General features: G+C 45.8%; 1 protein-coding gene across 3 annotated transcripts in view; it reads left to right on the top strand.

The window, feature by feature from the left end:
* Positions 1–23,887, top strand: part of LOC119379406 (probable sodium/potassium/calcium exchanger CG1090) — a 527,113-nt gene that overhangs the window by 323,963 nt on the left and 179,263 nt on the right. For 2 of the 3 annotated variants that reach the window (XM_049411973.1, XM_049411971.1), the window contains exons 6-7: positions 7,359–7,418; positions 8,165–8,395. In XM_049411973.1, the coding sequence (XP_049267930.1) occupies positions 7,359–7,418; positions 8,165–8,395 (291 nt within the window). The remainder of the gene's footprint in view (positions 1–7,358; positions 7,419–8,164; positions 8,396–23,887) is intronic. The other variant, XM_049411972.1, reaches the window with a different exon arrangement.

Here is a 23,887-nt window from a genome sequence, read left to right as displayed (position 1 = left end):
GCGCAATATCGGCGGCGTCTGCAGGCGTCGTTTCATTTCTTGAAATGCTTCTACTTGTGCCGTTCGCCACTTGAATCCACATCGGTTTTTGTGTGGTGCGTTAGCGGCTCGGTGATCCGTGAAAATCCTTTGACGATACGTCTCTAATAGGCGCACAAGGCCCAGAAATCTGCGTACGGCCTTTTTGTCGGTGGGCGGTGGGAAGGCAGCGATGGCAGCTGTTTTCCGTGGGTCGGGGTGAACTCCACACTTGCTAATTACGTGGCCCAAGGACAAGAGCTCGTCATACGCGAAGCGGCACTTCTCTGGCTTCAGGGTGAGTCCAGAGGTTTTGATTGCTTGAAGTACAGCTCCAAGGCGCCGGAGGTGCTCCTCGAAGGTTGAGGCAAACACAACAACGTCGTCCAAGTATACGAAGCAAGTTTGCCACTTCAAGCCAGCCAATACTGTGTCCATAACGCGCTGGAAAGTCGCAGGCGCAGCGCAAAGAACGAAGGGCATGACCTTGAACTCAAAGAGGCCGTCTAGTGTTATAAAGGCGGCCTTCTCTCGGTCTCTCTCGTCGACTTCGATTTGCCAGTAGCCGGACTTGAGGTCCATCGACGAAAAGTACTTCGCGCTGTGGAGTCGATTCATGGGGTCGTCTACACGTGGGAGAGGATACACGTCCTTCTTTGTGATTTTTTTCAGGCGACCATAATCGACACAGGAATGTAGGGTTCCATCCTTCTTCACTAACACCACGGGTGACGCCCACGGACTCTTGGATGGCTGGATGATGTCGTCGCGCGTAGCATTTCGTCGACTTGTTTCTTTAGGGCCTCGCGTTCTCGCGTCTAAATTCTGTACGGGCTCTGACGGAGTGGTCTGGCGCTTTTCTCTGTAATGATGTGATGTTTTGCGACTGGGGTCTGTCGACTTGACGACGACGAAAAGCAGTCCTTGTATTGCAAGAGCAGGGTTTTGAGCTGTTCTTGCTTATGCTTCGGAATGCTAGGAATTTAGAGCAATGCACGGGCCCGGGCCGACCCGAAAGCCCGGCCCCGCCCGCGGGCCGGGCTGGCCCGTCCGAAGCGTTTTCTGGCTGGCCCGGGCTGGTCTCGGGCCTGCTCATTAAAATGCCTAAGTCAGGCCTTCGAGCATACGCGAACGTTACGAATGGCATGGTCTAAGGCATTCTGTGCCAAGCTGAAGTCACGCGTGCAAAGAGCTGGCTCTTAGTAAAGCTTAGCAAAGAAAATAGAAAAACAGTTGAAGTTCTATTTTTTTTCACCAGTATAAATATATCTATACTGGTGCGTTTATTTTATGCTGTATGCTCGTGAATTCACATATATATATATATATATATATATATATATATATATATATATATATATATATATTCGTGTGCTAGATGCCCTGATTGGACAAAATCGTACGATCAAAGTAATTTACAAAGTAAATATATGTGCACCAGCGTAAAAATAAAGATTTCGGTCTTTTATTTGAGGTTGACAAATACGGTTCATTTCATTTATATTCCTTGGTATTACGTGCCAAAAGCACGATATGATTAGGAGGCACGAAGTAGTGGGAACCGGATTAATTTCGACCACCTGGAATTCTCTAACGTGCACCTGAAGATAAGTACACGGGTGTTCTTGAATTTCACCCCCATCAAAATGCGGCCGCCGTGGCCGCGGGAATCAGCTTGACCGCTGAGCAAAACAGCTTGACCGCTGAGCTACCACCGCTGGCAAAGCAGCATTTGGATGCATGTATACACACCGGATTTTCTGTCCGATCGCCCGCTACAAAACGCAAGGCATCATTAATAATCATCATCAACAACTAATATCCTGTAGCGGGCCCGGGCCGGGCCTGATCATGAACACGCGCGCCATGGATAAGTGTAGCAATGAACGCCCGGGCCCGGTCTTGGAACCACGGGCGCGGGCTGGGCTCGGGCTTCATAAAGCGGGCCCGGGCCGGGCCCGGGCCGGTAAACCAGGCCCGTGCAGTGCTCAACTAGGAATAACGTCGAAAGCTGGTTGAGGAGCTTGGTTTATCGGAGTAGGCTTGGAAGAATCGGCGAGGGCGAAAGCACTGGTGGCTTCTTCGATGTAAGCGACCATCGTGCCTTTGTCCTCGTGCTTATACTCGTTCCTGAAATTTGTCAGCGTCACTGTTGCTTTCCCTCCCCGCTGTGACGCAAATCTCGCGGTTAATGAACTGGTGCTTGTCGCCTTCAACGACGCCTTCCAGGTATGCAAATTTCTGAGTGCTGACGGAAATGATGACGCTGGAGCGAGGGGGAATGGTGACCTGGTCTTCTAGCACATTCAAGGCATGCTTCCCTGGCGGCGTGTACGGCGGCAGTGCTTTTTCTGTGGACAGTGTTATCAATTTGGATCTGAGATCGATGACTCCACCATGAAGGCCTAAAGTCCATACCACGGATGACATCTCTCGAGCAATGCTGTAGGACTGCGAAGCTGGCAGGATAAATCCCGTTGTTAATGGAGACCCTCGATCTACAGATTCCTGCCGGAGTTACTAGGAGACCTCCAGCTGTCCGGATTTCGGGGCCTTCCCAGGCGGTCTTGACTTTCTTCAACTTCGTGGCGAACGGTCCACTGATGACAGAATAGTCGGCTCCGGTGTCGACCAGAGCTGTGACGCTGTGGCCGTCAATAAGAATGTCGAGGTCGCTAGTTCGTTCTCTTGCGTTGTGGTTAGGTCGTGGCGTCGGATCACGGCTTCGTCGGTTTGTCCCACTGTTTCAACGTCGCGCCGCCAGGTTTTCTTCGGGCCGTGAAGTTTCGTCGTGAGGGCTCCGTCCGGTTTGTGTCGTGTTCTTAGGGTATCGTCGCGGCGTTGTCGTCGGCGGCGGAGGGTCTTCGGTAGTTCGTCGTACAGCAACCGCACCTCCATCGGTTGCTGCCCTTAGTTTTACAGATACGGGCTAGGCGACCGGCCCCGGGTTTGGCCAGTGTACTGGCGGTGCTACGGTGAGACAGCGGCCTGGCGACGGCGAACGGGAAGGCTGTCGAGGTGTACACTTCGCTCTTGGGTGGTAGTCGGCGATGTCGCATGGTCGTTCACCTCACTGTAGACGCGGCGCGTCAGTGGCGAACCTACGCAGTCCCATTTGTCGGTACTGGCAGCACCGGTAGGTGTGGCCAGCTTCTTCGCAATGGTAACAGAGTGGCAGTGGTCGGTGCCGCGCCACACGTCGGTCTTCCTCGGCGTGTATCGCCGGCAGGCTGGCGGGCGGTATGACGTTGGTGGTGGCGGCGGAACTGCTGCTGCGGCGGCGCGGCGTCTTGACGTGTGAAAGGAGGGGGGGAGGCGTTGCGCCGGGCTGCAGCAGCATAGCTCATGGCTTGCGGCTGAGGCGGCGGCGGTTCAAGGTTGCCCAGTGACTGCTGGATTTCTACTCGAACGACATCTGCGATCGAGTCCACTTTAGGCTGTGGTGAGGGTAACAGCTTGCGCAGTTCCTCCCGCACGATCGCTCGGATCGCTTCGGGCTGTCTAACAGCAGGGCTGTCTTGAATCGATCGGCGATTGTACTGGCGGGTTCGCATTTCCAGCGTCTTCTCGGTGGTCGTTGCTTCAGAGCCAAATTCTTGAACTGTCGAGGGGGGGGGGGTTCCGCATCAGCCCGGTGAAGAGCTCTTGCTTTATTCCTCGCATGAGGAAACGGACCTTGTTCTCCTCGCTCATGGCAGGGTCAGCGTGGCGGAATAGTCGGGTCATTTGCTCCGCGAAGATGGTAACACTTTCGTTCGGGAGTTGCATCCCTATCTCCATCAAGGCTGCGGCACTTTCCTTTCGGACGACGCTGTGAACGTTTCCAAGAAAGCGCTGCGAAAGATGTTCCAGGTTCGAAGAGTGGACTCCCGATTCTCAAACCAAGCCCTTGCGGCGTCTTCCAGGTAAAAGTACACGTGGCGCAGCTTGTCCTTGGAGTTCCAGTTATTAAATGCTGAAACCCTTTCGAACGTCTCCAGCGAGGTTTCGGGGTCATCGCTTGGCGATCCATGGAAGGTCGGCGGCTCTCTGGGCGGCTGCATCACGACAGCTGCAGGGGACACTGCGGCTGTCATCGTGCCCATTGTCTTCGTCGCCGTGGCTATTGGCTTGTCCGCTAAGAGTCCAAATTGAGGGGGTAGTCCTTTCCGTTTACGGCTTGCTTGACTATCCCTGATGGTGTCGGTGTCTTCTTCACGAACGGGGCTGGGTTCACGGCTTGACGGGGGCGTCCGGAACATGAACGTGCCCAGCACCTCCACCAGATGTCACGGGGTCGTGACCTCGACGAAGGCAGCAGTCGGCGTGTCGAAGATGACACTCTTTATTTGGCCGAACTTGTGGCTGGCAAACGGAAACTCAAACTACAGCAATACACACTGTACACTGATAGCGGCGAACAGATCATTGGCCATCGATAAACAGCCCCGCGGCAAGGCGCGCCGGTATTTTATACATGCAGCATCGAACATTCGAGCCTTATCGCTGGTGGCCGTGTTAGTTCCAGAATAATCTCAGCTGTTCTGGTTTGCGTGCTCAAGCCTATAAGAAGGCTCTAACATAATCTGGAAGGTTCTCAGACATTAGGGCGCGGCTTGCGCAAGGCGGCGGCTACGCGTGCAACGGACTTGTTAGATAAAAATAATAAAAGAAGCGCCCGTGACAGTACAGTAAGTTCATTTGGCTCAACCATGCGTTGAATTTATGAGCATTTATCGCAGCTGACTCATTTGTGCAGAAGCAGGTAAAGGCTATGCTGTGATCCGTGTTGTAAAGTTTAGCAGTAAACATATTTTCTGCAAATGTGAGAACGAAGTACACAGTTTCAGAAAATGTCATTGGAATCCACAGGCTGTGCATCTGATCAGCTGGATAAGTCGTAAAACCTTTGAAAACACAAAACCCGTAGCACATGCAAAAGAAAAAAGCAAGTTATGTTGAAGATGCAAAGCAGTGCATTTGTACTCACCGGTGCGCATGTGGTGCATGGTTATTCCGCTTTTGTAGGCAGTCTCCGAGCACTTTGCAGCGTTGAATTTTCACGATAGAAGCTGTGCAGCCGGTCAAGCGCTTCAGCTGCGCAGCTGACATGATTAACACGCTTTAGAGACGTTAGCTTTGTGGCAGCGGCATGAAAAGTCTGGCACACGAACTTACATTGCTATATAAAAGCTCATTTAAAACGGTGCTGCGTAATGCTGATGAAAGAAAACCCGTACAATTTGAATGAAATAAGCGACCGAAACGCAATCGATGCCAATGGGCTACTGCTTTTTGGGCGTCAGTGTGATCTCAATACTTGATCTCAATACTTGACCTCAATACTTGACCTCAAACACTCAAACTCTTGTTTTAATACTAGAAGTAATACAAAAGCCAATTCCTACTTACTTTATGAAAAATTTACGGTAACTAAGCCTCTAACGTTCTTTCGAAACGTTCTGTGATAAAATTTTTGGCCACGTTGAGCGCCCCTTGCAGGCAAGTTGCGAACTAACTTATACGACCGCTAAAGAGAAGGCAGTAGCTCCACTATAGGTTGTATTCACGTGACCTCAGGTTGGCGGAAGCGATAGCGGAAAGTGCGCCGGCTGTGCTGGCAACCACGTAGCCGCCATTTTTGGAGGCTGTCCGTCCCGACCGGTGCATTCACCGTCCGCTGCTTACAAGCGGCATTTCCTGTTAATTCCTCTTGTTTTAATTTATTTGGCTGAAAAAGTATTACATTTACCGGTTGTGAAGCTGCTGTAGCCATGGGCGATGAGCACTCGGCTCGCTTGATCATGTACGCCGAGAAATTGGAGGCCGATGCGAAACAGCGATGCACGGACGAAGGGGCTCTCAGCGATGGCGTTGACCCACTCATTCTGACAAGCTCATTCGACATCGCACTCGTACCGAAGGTGGAACTTTCAGACATAAATGACTACTTGGTGCACGCTACCAGTTTTGTGACGCATGAACGACTGAAAGCCAAGAAATCTTTGGAAGAGTGGGTTTCCAGGAACCCTTGCTGAAAAGTTACGGCGACTGCATCGTTGTGCGCCCAAAGGTAAGATCATCTTTAGCGTTGAACTTCAGCTCTAAGTGCGAAAGGCGGGCGTACGAAACAATTTGATGGCAGTGCGATTTTCTACGAACCTGGTTGAAGCAGCGGTATTAACAGCGCTTACGAAGCACCGCATGTAAATGCACCGCTACACGGGGAACTTTCGATTGCAGTCGAGTGCGATTGACTCACCTACAGCTTTGATCGATCGCGATGAAAATTTATCTCTAGGGCGTTAAATTATTTCCCCTGCACTTTGATGCAAGTGCACAAAAACTCTCAACCAGAAGTACACTTTAGCCAAGAAAAACAAAAGCGTGTGTCTCTCATTTCAGCTCGCAATGTACCGCGCATGTGTAAACATGGACAGTCCAACGTTGAGTACTTTACTGTGTCGTGCTTTTCGCAGACGTTTTCGCCAGTGCGGTGCAGCAGAAACTGAATGCATTTACTGTAATACGTTCTGGCAGGCTATTTGGTTCATCGCGATACCTTTCTTAAACTGCGCGAGAAGACGAAGACGCAAGTAAGAAAAACATTCAGAACACCACGAGCGCAGTGGTGTTGTGAATGTTTTTCTTACTTGTGTCTTTCTATTCTCGCGCAGTTTAAGAAAGCATTTACTGTGTCAATGCGATTTTTTTTCTCTTGTTTCGTCCGCGGCTTTCCTTCTTTTTATACACATCTGTCAGAATATGAACTCAACTGAGGTTTTATTCGCAGGTAAACCACTCTCAGGCGCCTACCACACAGCCTTTGGAGCGCGGCGAAGGCGGCGGAAACATTCATCACGGCACTTCGCCGAAACCCCCAGACTATGGCTACATTGGCCGCGAATAACGTACACCGATGAATAAAATTTTGCCGGTTTTGCGTTCTCACGTGTGTCACCATTCGATTTTGTGCGATTGCTGCATCCAAATACGGTGCCTTTAATCATGATATCGGATGACGGCTGAACTAAACATCGCGCATAGGCACACACAGGGGACACAGCCGCAGACATGACGGCACAGAACACCCTGAAGCAGGGCCTTCCCAGCATACCGCGCGGGTATGGTGCGGGAGCGCAGGGTTGCTCGGGGGTGAATACCACCTATACGCTCATCTCGATGGAATTCGCCGCGGTTGATTTTTTCGCCCTTTGCGGCCATGGCTGGAACTTGAGAGTTTCCTGGGCGTGATTAGCAGCTGAACTTTGCGCATGATGTTATGGACGAACTCTTGTTATATCTACCTGAAAAACAATAGTATGTAAATGACATTGAACGTCTTTATTTTGTTTGCACAGCCAGCTGCGATCAGCGGGAGGCCGAAAGCAAGGGGGTTCCGGAGTCCCAAGGTGAGCATGGTAAGCAAACGGTCAGATGCCGCGCTTGTAGGCTCGCGACATGTATCTACCGCTGTGTCTGCCAATCACACTTGGTGAACACGCGGCGTGACTGGAACTGATGGTTCAGCCAATCACGTGCAGCGAAGAATTGCGCCATGAAGCACCTAACGCGTGTATTGAATAGCCCAGTCTGATGAATCTTTCCTGGAAACGCCGACGTCGTTTTTCGAAGGCGCACTTGAGAGCACTGCAGTCCAAGTTCGGGAGCTGCTTCATTATTTATTGAGCTGTCTTTCCCTATTCCGCGAAAATGCACCTCAAAAAACATATGTTGCGATGAAACCACTGCATCCAGCCTGTATAAACCGACAACTTTAGCAAAAACCGATTCCCTGAAAGGATTATTGTAGCAATTCATAATTATTCATATTTTCCTAACGAAGCAGGACTACAAAGGGCTGCTGTAAATTGTGCTTCGTTTAAGGCCACCTTGTCGGTTGACCATTGGAAGGCAGTTAAGAGTGCGGAAACGGGACTTAGACAAGCTTAGACGTCGCAAATATTCAAGAAAAAAGAAGAAAATCTCCATGTTTGCACATGATTACTTGAGATGTTTTTGTCAGTGGCCATATACGTACATTCTACGAATTGATTCGTGCGCAATATGATATAATAGACCCTGTGAGGACCGTCTTTGTTGTCCTGTTGCTCACTGAATATTCCTGTGAGAATTTCTGTCAATAAGGTGACCCACCTCATTGCAGTGGCCGCGCTGGAAGAGATGGCGCGTCGAGCGGCCTCCTCAGCGTTGGCGCCACCTCGTGGAGGCTTCTCGCGGCTCCTGTGGCTTGTGCTGTTGCCGCTTAACACTCTACTGTTCATCACCGTGCCAGACTGCAAGCGTCACCGCAGCTGGTTTCCACTCACGTTCCTCATGAGCACTGTACACATTTCGCTTTTTTCGTATCTGCTCGTCTGGACCATCACCATCATAGGTGAGTACCCTTTACTGTTACTGCTCGTTGAACATAATCAGCCACCCAGCTCCCTACGTCACAAAATTCACACAGAGAGATCACAAAGTTATTAGGCGTTCACTGTTAAATTAATTGGATACACAAGTGTCATATCGCTCGGACATTGCAACTGTATTGCAGGTTTGCTTGTTGAACCCTTGTATTGCCGAATTATATCGAGGAAAAATTGTTTGTGAACTGAATTCTCATTCCTTAAAGTGTACCACTATGCTTCAAAGAAAAGCCATCTCTTAGAAACTAAACTTGGTAGTTGAGCAATGGGTTCTGATCCGGGCATGGAACCAGGAACCACTGGCCGCCATGTCTATTTGACCTAACCATAAGTCAAGGGCAGTCTAGGATCGCCGCACTGGGCAGAATTCATGGACAATTCGAAATACAGGTAGAAAAAAGGCGAATGAATCCCTCGCCTCTCAACCTTGCGGCTTTCCACGAAACTGGTTTACCATATTTATTTCTCAGTTACGCGAGCGCGAAATTTATGCCTGATCTCTCGTAGCCTGGACACATTGATTTCACGTGTCGTAAGGCCTCAAAACGTTTATAATATTTGTGCAGAATGATCCAAATGGTATCAAACTGTTAATGTATAAATATTTTGTTCACGCCATTGTTGATTATGCCACCACGGTCAGGTTATCTTATAGACAGTGCAACTGAGCCGGGGGAAAAGTTCAAAAGAGACCGTACGTTTTACTACTTCCACTTCCATGCTCTCCCCAAACCTAACGCTACTTTCTGTACGTCGTGATGTGAAATCATCAAAATGTTTGCGCAACATAATTAACATATTGCTCCACGAACATAGCTTGCTTATCTTTTGCCAAGCCTTCCACCTTCCGCAACTTCCACAAGCTTAATGTTACCCTTCTTTTTGCCCATGCAGATCTTTTCAAGTTTAGGTTCTTTCTCCCCACGATATAACTATATAAGCAAAGCTTAAGACAGCACTATTTCGTAATCCAGAATTATAGAATTCCACATCTAGCTGTATACATTCACTTCCATTACATGAATTTGAAAGTGCGCATCATATAAAAAGTCACAGTTTCGCCGCAACGGCGAAGCAATGAATGCGATAGCAACAAATTGGAGTGTAACGCGAAGAACGGAAAGCAGCTCAAAATTTCTAGCGCGTCGCTCAAGCGCAAAGGACGCACGAAAATAACACGCACAGGACGAGCGCGAACTATCAAGTGTCACAGTTGTTACTGGGTGTGTCCAGATAAGATCGAACACGAGGTCCCGGTCACCATTCGCGATTGTGATGAAATTTACTGTAGGTATAGGGATTACACCCAGAACAATGGTTTCGTAGTTAGTTTTGTGGAAAAAAATTTTGTTCGCCTGAAAAAAAATATACAACTTTCGGGCGCAAAAAACGCTTTTCCGCCAATTTCGCGATTTCTGAATTTTGAGCGCACCTAGGGAAAGAACGGTGCACTTTTTCGTCACAATATTTATTCCCCTTAAAGAACAAGTGAAATACAATCTTATGAGTCTATTATTTTTCTTGCTTGTCGAAGCACTTTTGAAGAAAAAAATCACAAACTTGGCAAATCGCACAAAATACCTCTATTTTAGGAATTTATTGCTGCAAGCAAGTTAAAGTGAGGATAATGAAAATCGGTACACATTAACTTTGATACTTTAGCTCTCCTGTAAAATAATTTGCGTGGTTCTATCGCGCTTCGTTTTACTCGATAATTGGGCTGAAACGTAAGTGATTTACCAAAAACGCCGAACTTTGAAAATCATTTTCTCAAAAAGGCCATTTTTAATTTTTTTTTAAAATCCCTCTAATTGAAGTAAAGGACGTCATCTACCATTGTGCAGAAAAAAACGTTGCCTTATTTTGGTTGCTAACAAGTTATAGTGCGTAAAATGTGACCATGCCAGCCTAGCGGCCGCGTCGTTCATTATGGGCTGAAACTCGGATATAAGTTGCTAAAAATACTTGCACGTGACATAATCACAAATCAGCAGCTCCACACCAACAAATGCGCAGCGCGGTGTCATGGTTAAGCAAGCTTTGTCTTGGGATCAGCCGCTTGAAAAACCCGCAGCAGCGGTCGCTCGATGCGGCGGGCACTCACATTACATGAGTACCCCTTCGACTGCGGATGAGCTCCGCTTGCGCGGCAAACTACGATCAGAGGACAAACGAAAGAAGGAATGCATCACTGTGAAAGTTAAAGGCCGTTAAGTGCCAACAAATGTCATAATATGCAACGAAATCTCTGCCGGCGATTTCCCGGTGAGCGCCTTTAATACAGCACGGATGTATTTTTTTTTCCCTGCTGTTATGCCCTTATGAAAATGACTGTTGATTTTCCATTGCCGGAGTATGATCGAATTATTGACTTTATTGATTATCAATGATTCCGCAATACTCATTGACTTGCTTCAATACTTCGTCAAGAACATTTCTGCTGAGCAGTTCGCAATAAAAATGTCATTGACTCATTTCTATCGAAATACCATTGAGGGAATATTTCCTCAATAATATTTCTGTTGAGCAATTTGCAATAAATATTTCATTGACTCATTTCAATCGAAATACCATTGAGGGAATATTTCCTCAACAATATTTCCGTTGAGCAATTTGCAATAAATATTTCATTGACTCATTTCAATTGAAATACCATTGATGGAATATTTCCTCAACAATATTTCTGTTGAGCAATTTGCAATAAATATTTCATTGACTCATTTCAATCGAAATATCATTGAGGACATAATTCGTAAACAATATTTGTGTTGAACATTTTGCAATAAAAATTCCATTGACTCATTTCTTTCGAAATACCAATGCATGAGGACGTCATTCGTAAACAATATTTCTCTTGAACACTTTGCAATAAACATTTCATTGACGCAATTATTTTGAAATACAATTGAGGAAATATTTCCTCAGTATTTCTGTTGAGTAGTTTGCAATAAAAATGTCATTGACGCAGTTATGTCGAAGTATCACCGAGGCGTTATTCACTGCCGACGGAGCTGTCGTGCGACTTAAAGTAGTTCACGCGCCACTAACCTCTGCTAATTATAAGCCCCATTTATTTCACTTAGTGCAATCGATGCCTCGTAAATATTAATACTGTAGGTCAGTCCAAAACACACACACACACACACACACACACACACACAACACACACACACACACACACACACACACACACACACACACACACACACACACACACACACACACACACACACACACACACACACACACACACACACACACACACACACACACACACACACACACACACACACACACACACACACACACACACACACACACACACACACACACACACACACACACACACACACACACACACACACAAACGCGCTGGCCGAAGTCTTGACTCTGACGAAGGCTGTGCTACGTACGGCCAAAACGTTCACAAACAAGTATAATGCACGCAGTTTTCGTAGCCCCGCCACGGTGGTCTAGTGGTTATGGCGCTCGGCTGCTGACCCGAAGGTCGCGGGATCGAATCCCGGCCGCGGCGGCTGCATTTTCAATGGAGGCGAAAATGTTTGAGGCCCGTGTACTTAGATTTAGGTGCACGTTAAAGAACCCCAGGTGGTCGAAATTTCCGGAGCCCTCCACTACGGCGTCTCTCATAATCATATCGTGGTTTTGGGACGTTAAACCCCAGATATTATTATTATTATTACAGTTTTCGTAAGTACGCCCTTTCATTTCTCCAACCATATGTGCACCATATGTCCAACCATATGAAAGGGCGTAAGTACGCCCTTTCATTTCTCCAACCATATGTGCACCGGACCTACAGAACTTCCTCGCACCCTTACCTTTGAAACTCCACGTTTCTTTTGTGAACATTCGTCGCAGTTCGCTCTTCTCGACCGATCCCTTATTGTAAAACCACGGCCAGTCTGGAGGAGCGCGCTCGCTCCCCCCCTCCCCCGTCCATGGTTTCGCCGGTCGTGTGCGTGTCGTTCGTTCTCATCGTTATTTACCACTAATGTCTTATTTACCCATCTGAGAACAGTTATTGTGTATGCACGGGTTCTTTGACTCTAACCCTCCTGGGATCAATGATGCTATAAAAACGCATCGAAACTTGTAAATTTTGTCTTGTATTTATAGATCGCACTTTTAACGAACACAGTAACTCACAAAAGAAATTAATATAACTGCAAGGACCGTATGGCCTTTCCGCCTTCGTTTGTCCAATCATTGCCAAGGACAACGTATTTCATGGAATACTGCAAAGCGAAATGTCGAAGCTGGACAACGGTCACGCTGAACACAGGAAAACAGCCTCTTTCAAGACATAAATAGCAGAATTCAGTGCAGTATTGCTGTTTCTGTTACTATTCAGTATACACAGTACATTGGCTTTCTTTTCGAATATAAACGAACTTGCCCAGAAACGAAGTTTGTTAAACTACTATTTTGTCGATTAGCTGTCGCCTTTCAACAAATAAGTATTTTCTCCTGCTTTTATTACGACGACGTGCAATGTACTTTTGAATAGTGTTTAAATGGGCAATTTCAAATTGATAGTAACTTGCTTACATGGCCCACTTAGAATATATCAATTAAAACTAACTAAGTACATCAATAAGAAAAAAGCTGCAGTTGAATCACACTAAGGGCGAGGCATTGATGGTGCCATTGGTTCGTTGCTCAATACGAAGAGGCAGGCACGTAGAAACGATTTTTTTTTTCGGGGGGGGGGGGGTCTTGCCTACATGCCTGCGAAGAGGTATCAAGTAGTACAGTGAACACTTGTTGTCAAAAGGCCCCGGTTTTCGATGTGCTTTTGTTTTGCACACGCACGGACGTGCACACTTAGCCAGCCGTAAAGACAGCAGCTGTTACTTTTAGCAGTAATTAAAATGCACCACTCGTGTACAGATGCTGTCTATATTTAAACAGCAAAGGCGTAGTAGTAGTATTCAGAACCGATCAGACGCGGTTGACGCGTTGCGGCCGCCCGATTGTACAGTACAGTACAGGCGCGCGTCCGAGAAAGAAATGGTGAACAAGGCATGGCCTCCAAGATTGCGCGCCGGCGTATCGGAGGCCATGAACAAGCAGATGCAGTAGACGGAAGGGAGAGAGAGTTGCCGCAACTCAGTTCAAGGATTCAAATCGCCCGCTGAGCGAGAGAGCCAATCAGTTCAAACCGGAGAACGCGCACGCGCAGAGACGTCAGTGAACACGTGACGTCCAGGCTGGTTCAAAAAACTGGTTCCGTTGAAAGGCTCCCTGCGCTCGCTGCGAACGAAGTGGTGTTTCGCGCTTCTATTTTTACCGTGTTTATCAATATTACGTGCGGTTATCGTTGTTGAATGAACACGTACTACTTACATCGCGTGTCGGGACGTTCGGGTCGTTGTTTGACATGGAATCGACGGCGGCGATGCGTCGTCGTGGCACCAACCAACGGACGCGAGCTTTGAACAAGATCGCAAGCGCGGGCCGTTTGACGAGACAGTCGCCGCAGCGGATACAACACCTCGGTGAGTTCAAGAATGTTGCCAAATTGCGTTACTGAGTTACCTTAGTGCATGAAAACTTTTATGCAGGTAAGAGTGCCTGGGCGGGCGGCCAGTTACCACAGAAGGGATGCTGCGCAAGAGAAAGGGCCTGCTAAAAAAGTATGCATTGTGCTAGTATCTCTGCTTTCTGTGCTCTTCGTTATACCTTTCTACGGAGCGGTTGCCGTGTGCGTTGATTACAGTTGAAAACAAGCTGAAGAATGCGCGTTCCATTACGGGATTCTGTGCTCCTGCCACGCACGCCTTGTGTTGTTGAGCCGTTATAACTTGGCTGCACGAGATCGTCGCTTGGAGCGACTTGCACATTGCCTTGTCGCCGTAAAAGTGGGTCCGCTTTTAAACATACTGGTCGTTTCAGTCGTTTCATAAGCATAGGTATAACGAATTAACTTGCAAAGGTAGACGGGGACGCAGGTAGGAAGACACAATGCTGTCATGCACACGCTATAATGCTCAGAGCATAGTCTCTGGTTGCGTCGGCGTCTACCGTGCTGCGTCGTTTTTGCAAGTAATTAGCACAGTTGCCTTCTGGCTGCGCAAGGTCGCGGCTCGTAGCACCTAGATGTGTACTGGATGCCCATTGGAAGCAATGCATTTGTGTGAATCACGCTATGGATACTAGTAGTAACAGGAAGTACACACATCAAATTTAACGGGAAGTCGCACAGCATGCATGTAGTGTGTGTGTTTTCTTTTTGGACATTGCATATTTTTTATAAACGTTGTGTGACAATCAGGCTCCTGTCATTTTCGCTCATGAACATGAAGTCGAGGCGGGAATACTTTGCCGCAAGCAAAATTACATTTACGCGGTTATTTAACAACTCGTTCATCCACTTTTTAATTATTGAGAGAGGTAGTTTATATTAAAAAGATATAGTGCGTGCCAAGTTGTGGCATGCAGTTTTTTTTTTGAAATCGCGAGAGTTGCACGTTATCTGAGATATTCAACTTCCAATTTTAAGGTTGTTATCGAAACTAGGCGCGCCCGGCGCGGGACACGCGGCTTGTCTGAACTGCACGTGACAAGGAAGAGACGACATTTCAAGCAAAAATTGGTATGCGCTAAATTGTCATGCACCACAACTTTCTAATATAAACAACTGCACTCAAATCAGCAATTAAAAAATAGTTAATGCGTGCTTGATAATTAGTGTCAGTTCAATTAAGCTTATTAAGCAAGTACATGCTCTGCTTGTTGCTGTGTTTGTGTGATAAAAATTGGGTCAGATATCTGACATGCCATTTCATATTTTCTTTGATGAACCGTACACGTTCTAATACAAATTCTTGTAACAGGGAATAGCACCATTGCAAAAGCTTCTTATCCCAAATGGTAAATGGTTTAGGCTGTGCTGGTGCATTGAAACACTACTTGATTGTGTTGTACTATATAGTTCTTGTTTTCCTTGGTGCTTTGCTAAAGAAAGAGGAAATTGAAAGGGGGTTCTTATTTGCAGGCTGCACAACTAAGACCTAGCATTCAGTGAAACTGGTGACAATGCTGCTTTAGTTTATGAAGTAATTAATTAGAGAACGCAATTTCTGATATCTGTATATGTGTTTGCAGATCACAGTGAGGTTACTGGTTCTCAGGTGTGCTTACAGCACTGAGAAATTGAACAAACTAAAAAAAAATGGAATAGATCAAGGGGTTCAGTTTTTTTGTTCGACAAAACCTGATGAAGCCAAGGGAGGTAGAGGGGAGATTATTCGTAGTTTTTAAAAGTAGTGTAGTAATCATGACATAAAGAGGAATTAATGTAGACAAAAATACAAACATTCTGCGGCCAGGGCCTGAACCTACAACAAAGTGTTGCATCTCATACTCCACCACTCTAGCTACGACATAGTCGTTCTCTCATCCACCCCACTGGCCACTTCTGTGTGTGTAGTCCCGGCAGTGCCACACCAGCATTCGTAGTCATGCTGGTGTCCCATAGCCCGTGAACTCTACGAGCTGGTAGCTGATCAATAAACCGTCATGTGCTACCTGAGGGCATCAAGTTTGCTGGCACGAGGCCCTCGCTATTAAAGAACAAAAGAACGGGAGTGGATCAAGGGCTCATTAAATTGAACAGGCACTTCTAGTGTACAGGACCAGGTCTGCACATGAATGGACTTTAGTACAGCAAGGATAGTTGTTTCAGACAGAGGAAAATTGGGCATGTTGCTAAAGCGTGCCCAAGATTTAATGAAAGTAAGAACAGCAGAGGGACAGAAAAACTGACACAGTGCTCAATCTTTTCCGTCCCGTCTGGCATTCTTGCTCTTTTACTGAATCTTAAGCTTTTTTGAAATCTCCACATTCATGATGTCATACAATAAATGGGCTCATTGTCATCCATTCTGCAAATTGACCACACGTATATTTATTTAATATTTTGGTGGCAGTGCTCCTGGAGTTTTCTTGTGTTCAAATTACCTATATGGCAAGCTGTATATCTCGCCCTTTTGTAATACACAATTGTAGGAAAATTCGACACCTAATGCAAATTACAATTATTTGCAGTGACCCACTACTACTCTAATACTTGTTCTTAATGCATCCTGGGCCTATTTTCGAGGAAAATTTTGGTATATAATGATATGCCTGTGTTAAGCCATCATGCTTAATATTACTACTTGTGTGCTGTAAGGACTCTTTGTGCACAAGTTGACGGAACTTTTTGTGGTATCTGTTATGCATGTATCCAGCATAGACAGTTGCTCAAGAGACTGAAGTGGTGGACAGCTTGCTGTGAAAGATGGAAGCATTCTTCCTGCAAGTCTGGACAAGGCCATATTAAATGGTATTTATTTGTTTCCATCACTACAAATCGACAGTTTAGACCTTTTCAATTGAGACTTATTGCTCCTATATTGTGAGCAACTCCAAGACAGCAAACAATATGTAATAGCAAGTGCATGTCATATACATGTTCCACTTGACCATTCATGCTTGTGGCCACCTGCTTCTGGTAGGATGTGCTGAAAAAATATGTTGTCAGCTACCTGCACAGCACCATAGCAGGATATCTCACTGTTTGAGGAAACTTGGGACATCTATGCGAGGCAGAATTAACAAATTGATTTTCAGAGTTTCATGATGAAATAAAACTTGGTAAAACAAGTTGTAAGGTATGCATGCTTGTGTGTTAGAGTGCCGTCTTAGGCATTGTATTTGCCCTAACCAAGTTGTGCCATGATCTGGCAGCGGACTATGGCATTCAAGTATTATTCATTACCTTTATGTGCGAAACACCAATAACGAAGAGCAAGACTGGTAGAGCACAGCCAGAGTGCTGACTACGAACTGAATGTTATTAGTAAAATCCAGCCATATATTGCAGTTTCAAAAAGTAATTTTCACAGAGGAAAGGAAAAAAGGGACACATGAGGTATCTTATCATTGAGAAATGTTACTTCTGCTGCCATATCGATTAATGGCGTGCTGACTATCTTGTCACCAGATGAAGCAAATTTTTGCATGCACGCTCCTTGTACTGTAATGCTCAGTGACTTCCATATTCTTTTTTACATTGTTTGGCCCCTGCCACGGTGGTCTAGTGGTTATGGCGCCCGACTGCTGGCCCGAAGTTTGCGGGATCGAATCCCGGTCGCGGGGCGGTTGCATTTTCGAAGGAGGCGAAAATGTTTGAGGCCCGTGTACTTAGATTTAAGTGCACGTTAAAGAATCCCAGGTGTTCGAAATTTCTGGAGTCCTCCGCTACGCCATCTCTCATAATCATATCGTGATTTTGGGTCGTTAAACCCCGGATATTATTACATTGTTTGCGCTTCCATAGCTTGGTCGTTAACATTGTCCCGTCTGCTTTTTAAAACTTCACTACAAGCTAATAGGATATTGTATTCCAGATGAGTTATTCGATGTCTTGTGTGATTGGTGGTCCCCTTATATTTGCATGTGATGTTTGGTGCTTGTTTGCCAGTAAGCACCTAGCCCATTTATCAACTTCGCTGCTAAGTTAGGGAAAACGTGTTTAACTTTTTTCAACATGCTGACTAAATCAAACAGCTCTGAATAGGCGTTTGATGTCTGCTATTTTTCGCTTCTTACAAACTGTGACATGTACCTTAGAATACCACTGTGAAACTGTTCAACTTTCGTGATTTCTTACTTCAAAAGGAGCATCTGGCTGTCGTAGACTGCTTGTCAGTAAGTGTGGGTTTATAGTTATAAAAAAAAATAATATTCTTACAAGTATATCCCACAGTGAATATGCCACTTTTGAAACAGAACATTTCTCATAGCTGGTGTGTTCTGCAGGCTGTAGTCTAACCAGCTTGCATAACTGCAGTAAAGCCAAAGTAAAATGGTGTTCTGAAGTTTGAAAACACACTTCATTGTCAGCCGTGTTATTACATTTGTTTGTAGAGAAGCCTATGAAGAGTAATTATGACATACAAAATGCTCTTAACAGCATATCAGCTTGTACGATGCAAATTAAATTGAAGCTACTCTTAATTCTTGTGGCGTGGTGGAATTTTGTTTAGGAGCAATGAAAATATGCTACACGATACGAACTTCCAAAAACTGTTTGCATCTCACTTGGGTAAACAGACAAAATTACTTCAAAATGTCTCGTAGTGTTTGTAAGTTTTCTTAGTAAACATATTGTTACTCAGTAGGCAAAGTTAAATAAGAGAGTTGGGCTAGTTTGTGTGATTGCTTTAGCTGTGACATATCTCCTAACGCCTATGCTGAACAGGAAAATGAAGAGTGAAGGGGCAGAGGCAGCTCAACTGCCAGAGAGCGCTAGGCTTCAGCTGACGAAATTGAAACAATCAGACATGCAAGGAAGTCACTTTACGTGCAAGCAAATCCACTGAGCAATGCACTCTATTTATTTGACTGTTAAAACTAAAAACGTAACTCGTGTTTTTAACTAGATATGTGGGCTCTGACTGCTCTCTAGACAGACAGGCAGTAAGACTGCTGCATTTTCATGGCTGGTGATAAATATGTAAGCGTGCCATTTTTGAACTCGTTGGGCAAGAAGTGGCATATCTTAAGAAGCTTACCGGCAATGACTTCTGTCGCCAGTGAAATTTTTTTGCTGGCCTGCTTGAATGTTATTTTTGGCGCACTTGTTGGATCATTTGTTTGTCCATTGGGGATACTCTGGGTTTGTGAATGAATTTCAGCAGTTGAAGGCAAGAACTCTGCCCTGTCTCTCCTCCTATGTTTGTTATATGTCTAGCTGGAAATTATGTTGCAGCCAAAGTGGTAAACTTTGGTTCACACCTTTGACATAGAAGGTATTCATAAAGCTCTGGCACAGCGTGGTTTTCGTTGCCCTCTTTTGCATTTTTACTGGGGAACGCAATGTGCTGGTCATGCACTGCAGTTATACCCATACAGAACTAATCAAATAATTTCATCGTGACGTGTGCAAAGTTTGTTATATTTTTCTCGTGGAACTTTTAGTTATAAGTACCCTGTCCTTTTGTCGCAGGCTTCATCTGTCACAAATCGCTGGCCACGAATGTAAAGAACACCTTGGCCCCACTTCTGTCGAGGGAACCGAAGTTGCCTGAACAGATGAAGAGTGGTGGTGCTACCAATAGTGAACGACTGTGATTTTATAATGTGCAAGTGTATGAACAATCGCGTTACGCTAATTTAACATTAATTGCATTCACTAGTCAAGTGTTGCAATATTGTAATGTGTAAGTTTATGCACAGTTGCATTATGTGAGCTTCGTAATTTTCACATCATATACACAGGTGATCCGTAGCACGGCCTCTCACAAGAGGTCGATGTTGCGGTAGTCTCTTAAAAGAAAGCACCTACCTCAGGCCCTTCGTCTCAAGGGCGTACGTGAGGTTTTCGTGCTACCTCCAGGCTCTATTTTAGTAATGCAAGCACTACTGATTTATCGTCACCACACAATTCACGCCACTGTCATGATTTTAGCAATTATACTTTTTACGCACTGTCACTGCGAACAATTTTAGGCCCTTATACAACCATCTAACGTCCTCATTGATCACATCCCATACCATGACCTGGCACTCTTTGGCCACCACTGGCCCTTGTGCCATAAAATACCATATAACAACAACAACAAAGCATTATGTGAGCGCTCAATCAAGCTTCAAGTTTGCAATCACATATTTTGGTGGTATTCATAGGGCACACATTCCACTTTAAATTGTGATCTGCTCCTTTACTGAGGGTGCATGAAGGTCCTTGAAACGATTGAAAACCCTTGAAAAAGTAAAAGTACATTTTTAAAGCCCTGAAACCCTTGAAAACCCTTGGAATTTCTTAGCATATAGTGTCCAATATTGACAATACTAATTTCTTTCTGTGTTCTGTAAACATTTGTCTAGCAAACTGAGGGAACATGTCGTGCTCAGTGATGATTCCGCTACTGTGTTTACCTTGCTTGCATCACTGCTTGACCGATCATTCATTTCGTTTCCGCAACTGTCGGTCTGCCTTCTCCCCCTTTCTCTTGATTTGGCTCCTTGGGACTCGACTTCACTTCCAGCGCCTAGCTTCTCTTCTTCTATAGCAAGCTCACTACGTGTGATAGATCTTCTAGCTCAACAAACATCCACTGTCCTATAATGCAGGCAAAATGTGAAAAAAAGTTGCTTTGTGCTAGAAACCAAGTACTTCTGACTAAAGCTGATGGCATTGCTGCTCAGGCTCAGTGATTGACTCCCATGTAGTGATTGTTATTGCTCTTTTGTGTAGGCAAGAACCTTGACTTTATATGTAGAGGATATTTGCTAAGTTGATTGCTCTAATGGCATAAATCCAATTCGCACTTGACTCACATGTTATCAAAGCCCAAAAACAGGAGAAGCATGATGAGTGCATGGAGTCGAAAATGTATTCAACGATCAAATTGTGAAAATTGGGGATAAAATTATGAAGCAGTCATTACCATAGGTCGGCAAAAAATGTGGAGCTCACTCAGACTCACTCATGAAATATATTTTGCCCTTAGAGCTCACTCGGACTCAGATTCGCGAAATTTTTCCACAACCGGACTCATTCGGACTCAGACTCACTGAACATTTTTTCAGCCGGACTCACTCGGACTCAAACTCACGAAATTATTACTCACTCGGACTCACTCAGACTCACGGCTTTGAGTCTGAGTGAGTGAGTGAGTCGACTCATGAGTCTGTTAGCGTATAATTGGTTTTATCGACTATGGTGTCAATGCTTTTTCACTCCAATATCTCGCATAATTGGTGCTCTACTTGGCGCCTTTTGATGTCGTACCTTCAAATATGAGTTATCCGTGGTTGCAATAGAGTAAGGACATTTTTATTTAAAGGGATGACTCAGACGAAATATTTTTATCAAGAACTTCCTGTGAAAGAGTTTTCGGGGGCAGGTCATGGCACCCCCCACCTCTGTAACTCATGCCTCTGATCAATAAATATTGAGCTAGCGTATGAACTCTAGGGCTTTGAAGTATGCGTGAGTCGGCGGGACTATAAACGTGAGCTGACATATGGCTGATAACATTGCTGAAGAGGTGCAGATAGAACGAGTGGTCGGCAAAAAGGTGTGGAGCTCACTCACACTCACTCATGAAATATATTTTGCCCTTGGAGCTCACTCGGACTCAGACTAACGAAAATTTTCCTCAACCGGACTCACTCGGACTCAGACTCACTGAAAATTTTCTCAGCCGGACTCACTCGGACTCAAACTCACGAAATTATTACTCACCCGGACTCGCTCAGACTCACAGCTCGATCTGAGTCTGAGTGAGTCTGAGTGAGTCGACTCATGAGTGAGTTTGCCGACCTATGGTCATTACTATCATACCTGCCAACTCTTCCGAATTTTCCGTAAAATGTACGAATTTCGACCTCGCTTACGATTTTACGAATGTTAGCTGAAACTTTACGGAAACCATATCATTTCCGATAAAAAAAAATTAAAAGTTCATTAGAACAGCGTGGCCTTCGTGATCAGCCACTGCGCATTGCTGTAGCTAGTTAGTCGCGGAGGCCCCGAAAACGGCGCAGTGTTATCATCATCAGCAGCAGCTGCTTCAACATTTAGCGACTTCTGTCGTCTTCTCGGCGGGTGGTTACGAATCCATACCGCCTTGGCGTGTACGCAAAGCGCAAACATGTGGCAGTGGGCTTTGTTCGCGGGTCGGCGGTGAGGACTACATTGTTCGTGTCGCTTTTCGTATGACCGGCTGCCGCGTCCGACGCAGTAGGACTGCTATGTCTAAACCCAGGTGCGACGTGCAGTGGGCACGTTTGGGAGCTGTTCGAAGTGTTGACGGATCGCTCAGGTTCCACAGAATTTTATTGGTTATGCTGGGCATTCTCTTCATTCCCCACAGTAATGCGGAATGCGAGAGAATATTCAGCACTGTCAACAAAACTCGAACGGAGTTTTGCTCATCTTGTCTGTGAAGAAACTCTCGAGAGCCTGCTGATGGTGAAAGGGCACCAGAGTGGAACTTGCTTTGAGCAAAGCTACACGGAGAACTTTCTGAAGCGGGCACAAAGTCCGCAACAGCAAAGTCACTGCAAAAATAAATTGTTGCCCAATTGAGTTGTTGCTGATTACTCTCTGACCGTTTTTACTTATGGTTGCAAAAACATGATTAAGCTTGTCGCCAAAGGCAAAACCCTCCGAACTTGAAAACAAAAAAAAGTCACAGTTTCACCGCAAGGGCGACGCAATGAATGCGATAGCAACAAATTGTAGTGTTACAAGAAGTGAGGCTGGCAGCTAACTGTTTTGTATCCGATCTCGCGTAACTACAAAACGCAGTTGTAAGAGAATACGGCCGCTCCAGGGAGCGATGCTCTCCGCATAGTCACTTCGCGTTGAGAGCGCAGCACGTAGAAGGGTTTACGAGCCGCCCGCTGTGATAGCTTTCGAGATAGCGCGCGCCAGCGATCGCGACCGCGCCCTTAGATTCAAAGTTCAAAGTTGCTCCTCGCGCGACCCCCCCCCCCCCCGCGTCTTTTAAGGCTCATTAAAGAAGAGCGGCACATTTCCTGTCGGCTTCGACGGCAGGCCTCCCGAGCGGGGTGATGTTATCGCATGCACCCTCCGATCGACGGAAATGGGCCGGCTCGTTTGAACTCTGCTTCGGCCGCGTTCGTCGCCCCCGCTCGCGCGCTTTTACCCCGCGGTAGAACTTACAATGCGCGGGGGGATCTTATCAATTTGGACTTCATACCGGAAGGACATGACGGCGACGCCAAAAACCCGTCGAGACTGTCCATATATTTGCTATCGCAATAAAAAGTGGGTTGGCTACACCCCCCCCCCTCCCTCCGCCGCATGAAAGTTTTACTAATTTCTATGTCGCCAGGTTGGCAGGTATGTTACTATTTCGTTGTTTAGCAGGTCAGTACTCGGAAAAAGTAGAAGCGTCGTACATCACCGTCATAAAACTGAACAGTTTCTCAATGCCTGAAAAAGTGAGACGGGGGAACTGAACAAGATTACTTATCTAATATAAAAAGATGTCCCAGCAGCTGCATTAATGCTGTGAATTTTGTGCACAGTAGGAAGCTAATATGATCAGGTAGAGTATCGGACGCATTATCTCAAGGTTGTAGATTTGGTCCCTATCAGCAGCAAGTTGATTTTTCATCCTGTTTAATTCCTTTCCATTTATGTCATAATTACTACTCTACTGTTAAAGCCTACGAATTATGTGCTTTATACTTTCCTTGGCTTCATTGTCTCTAGGTTCTCACTTGGCTGAATCCCATTTTTTACTTCAAATGCATAAAGCTGCCCGTATTGTTTTGGAAACTTTGTTAGAGCAGAAAATTGATACTTGTGATGCTGCCTCCCATCCTCCAAGAACCTTCTATAGGAATCCTTGAAGATCCTTGAATTTGGGCTTTGAAACCAGTATGAGCCCTGTTCACTCCTTCTG

Source organism: Rhipicephalus sanguineus, chromosome 1, assembly GCF_013339695.2.
Source record: "Rhipicephalus sanguineus isolate Rsan-2018 chromosome 1, BIME_Rsan_1.4, whole genome shotgun sequence".
Classification (NCBI taxonomy): domain Eukaryota; kingdom Metazoa; phylum Arthropoda; class Arachnida; order Ixodida; family Ixodidae; genus Rhipicephalus; species Rhipicephalus sanguineus.
Note: the sequence above shows the minus strand (reverse complement) of the source record. Positions and strands in the feature narration are given on the sequence as shown.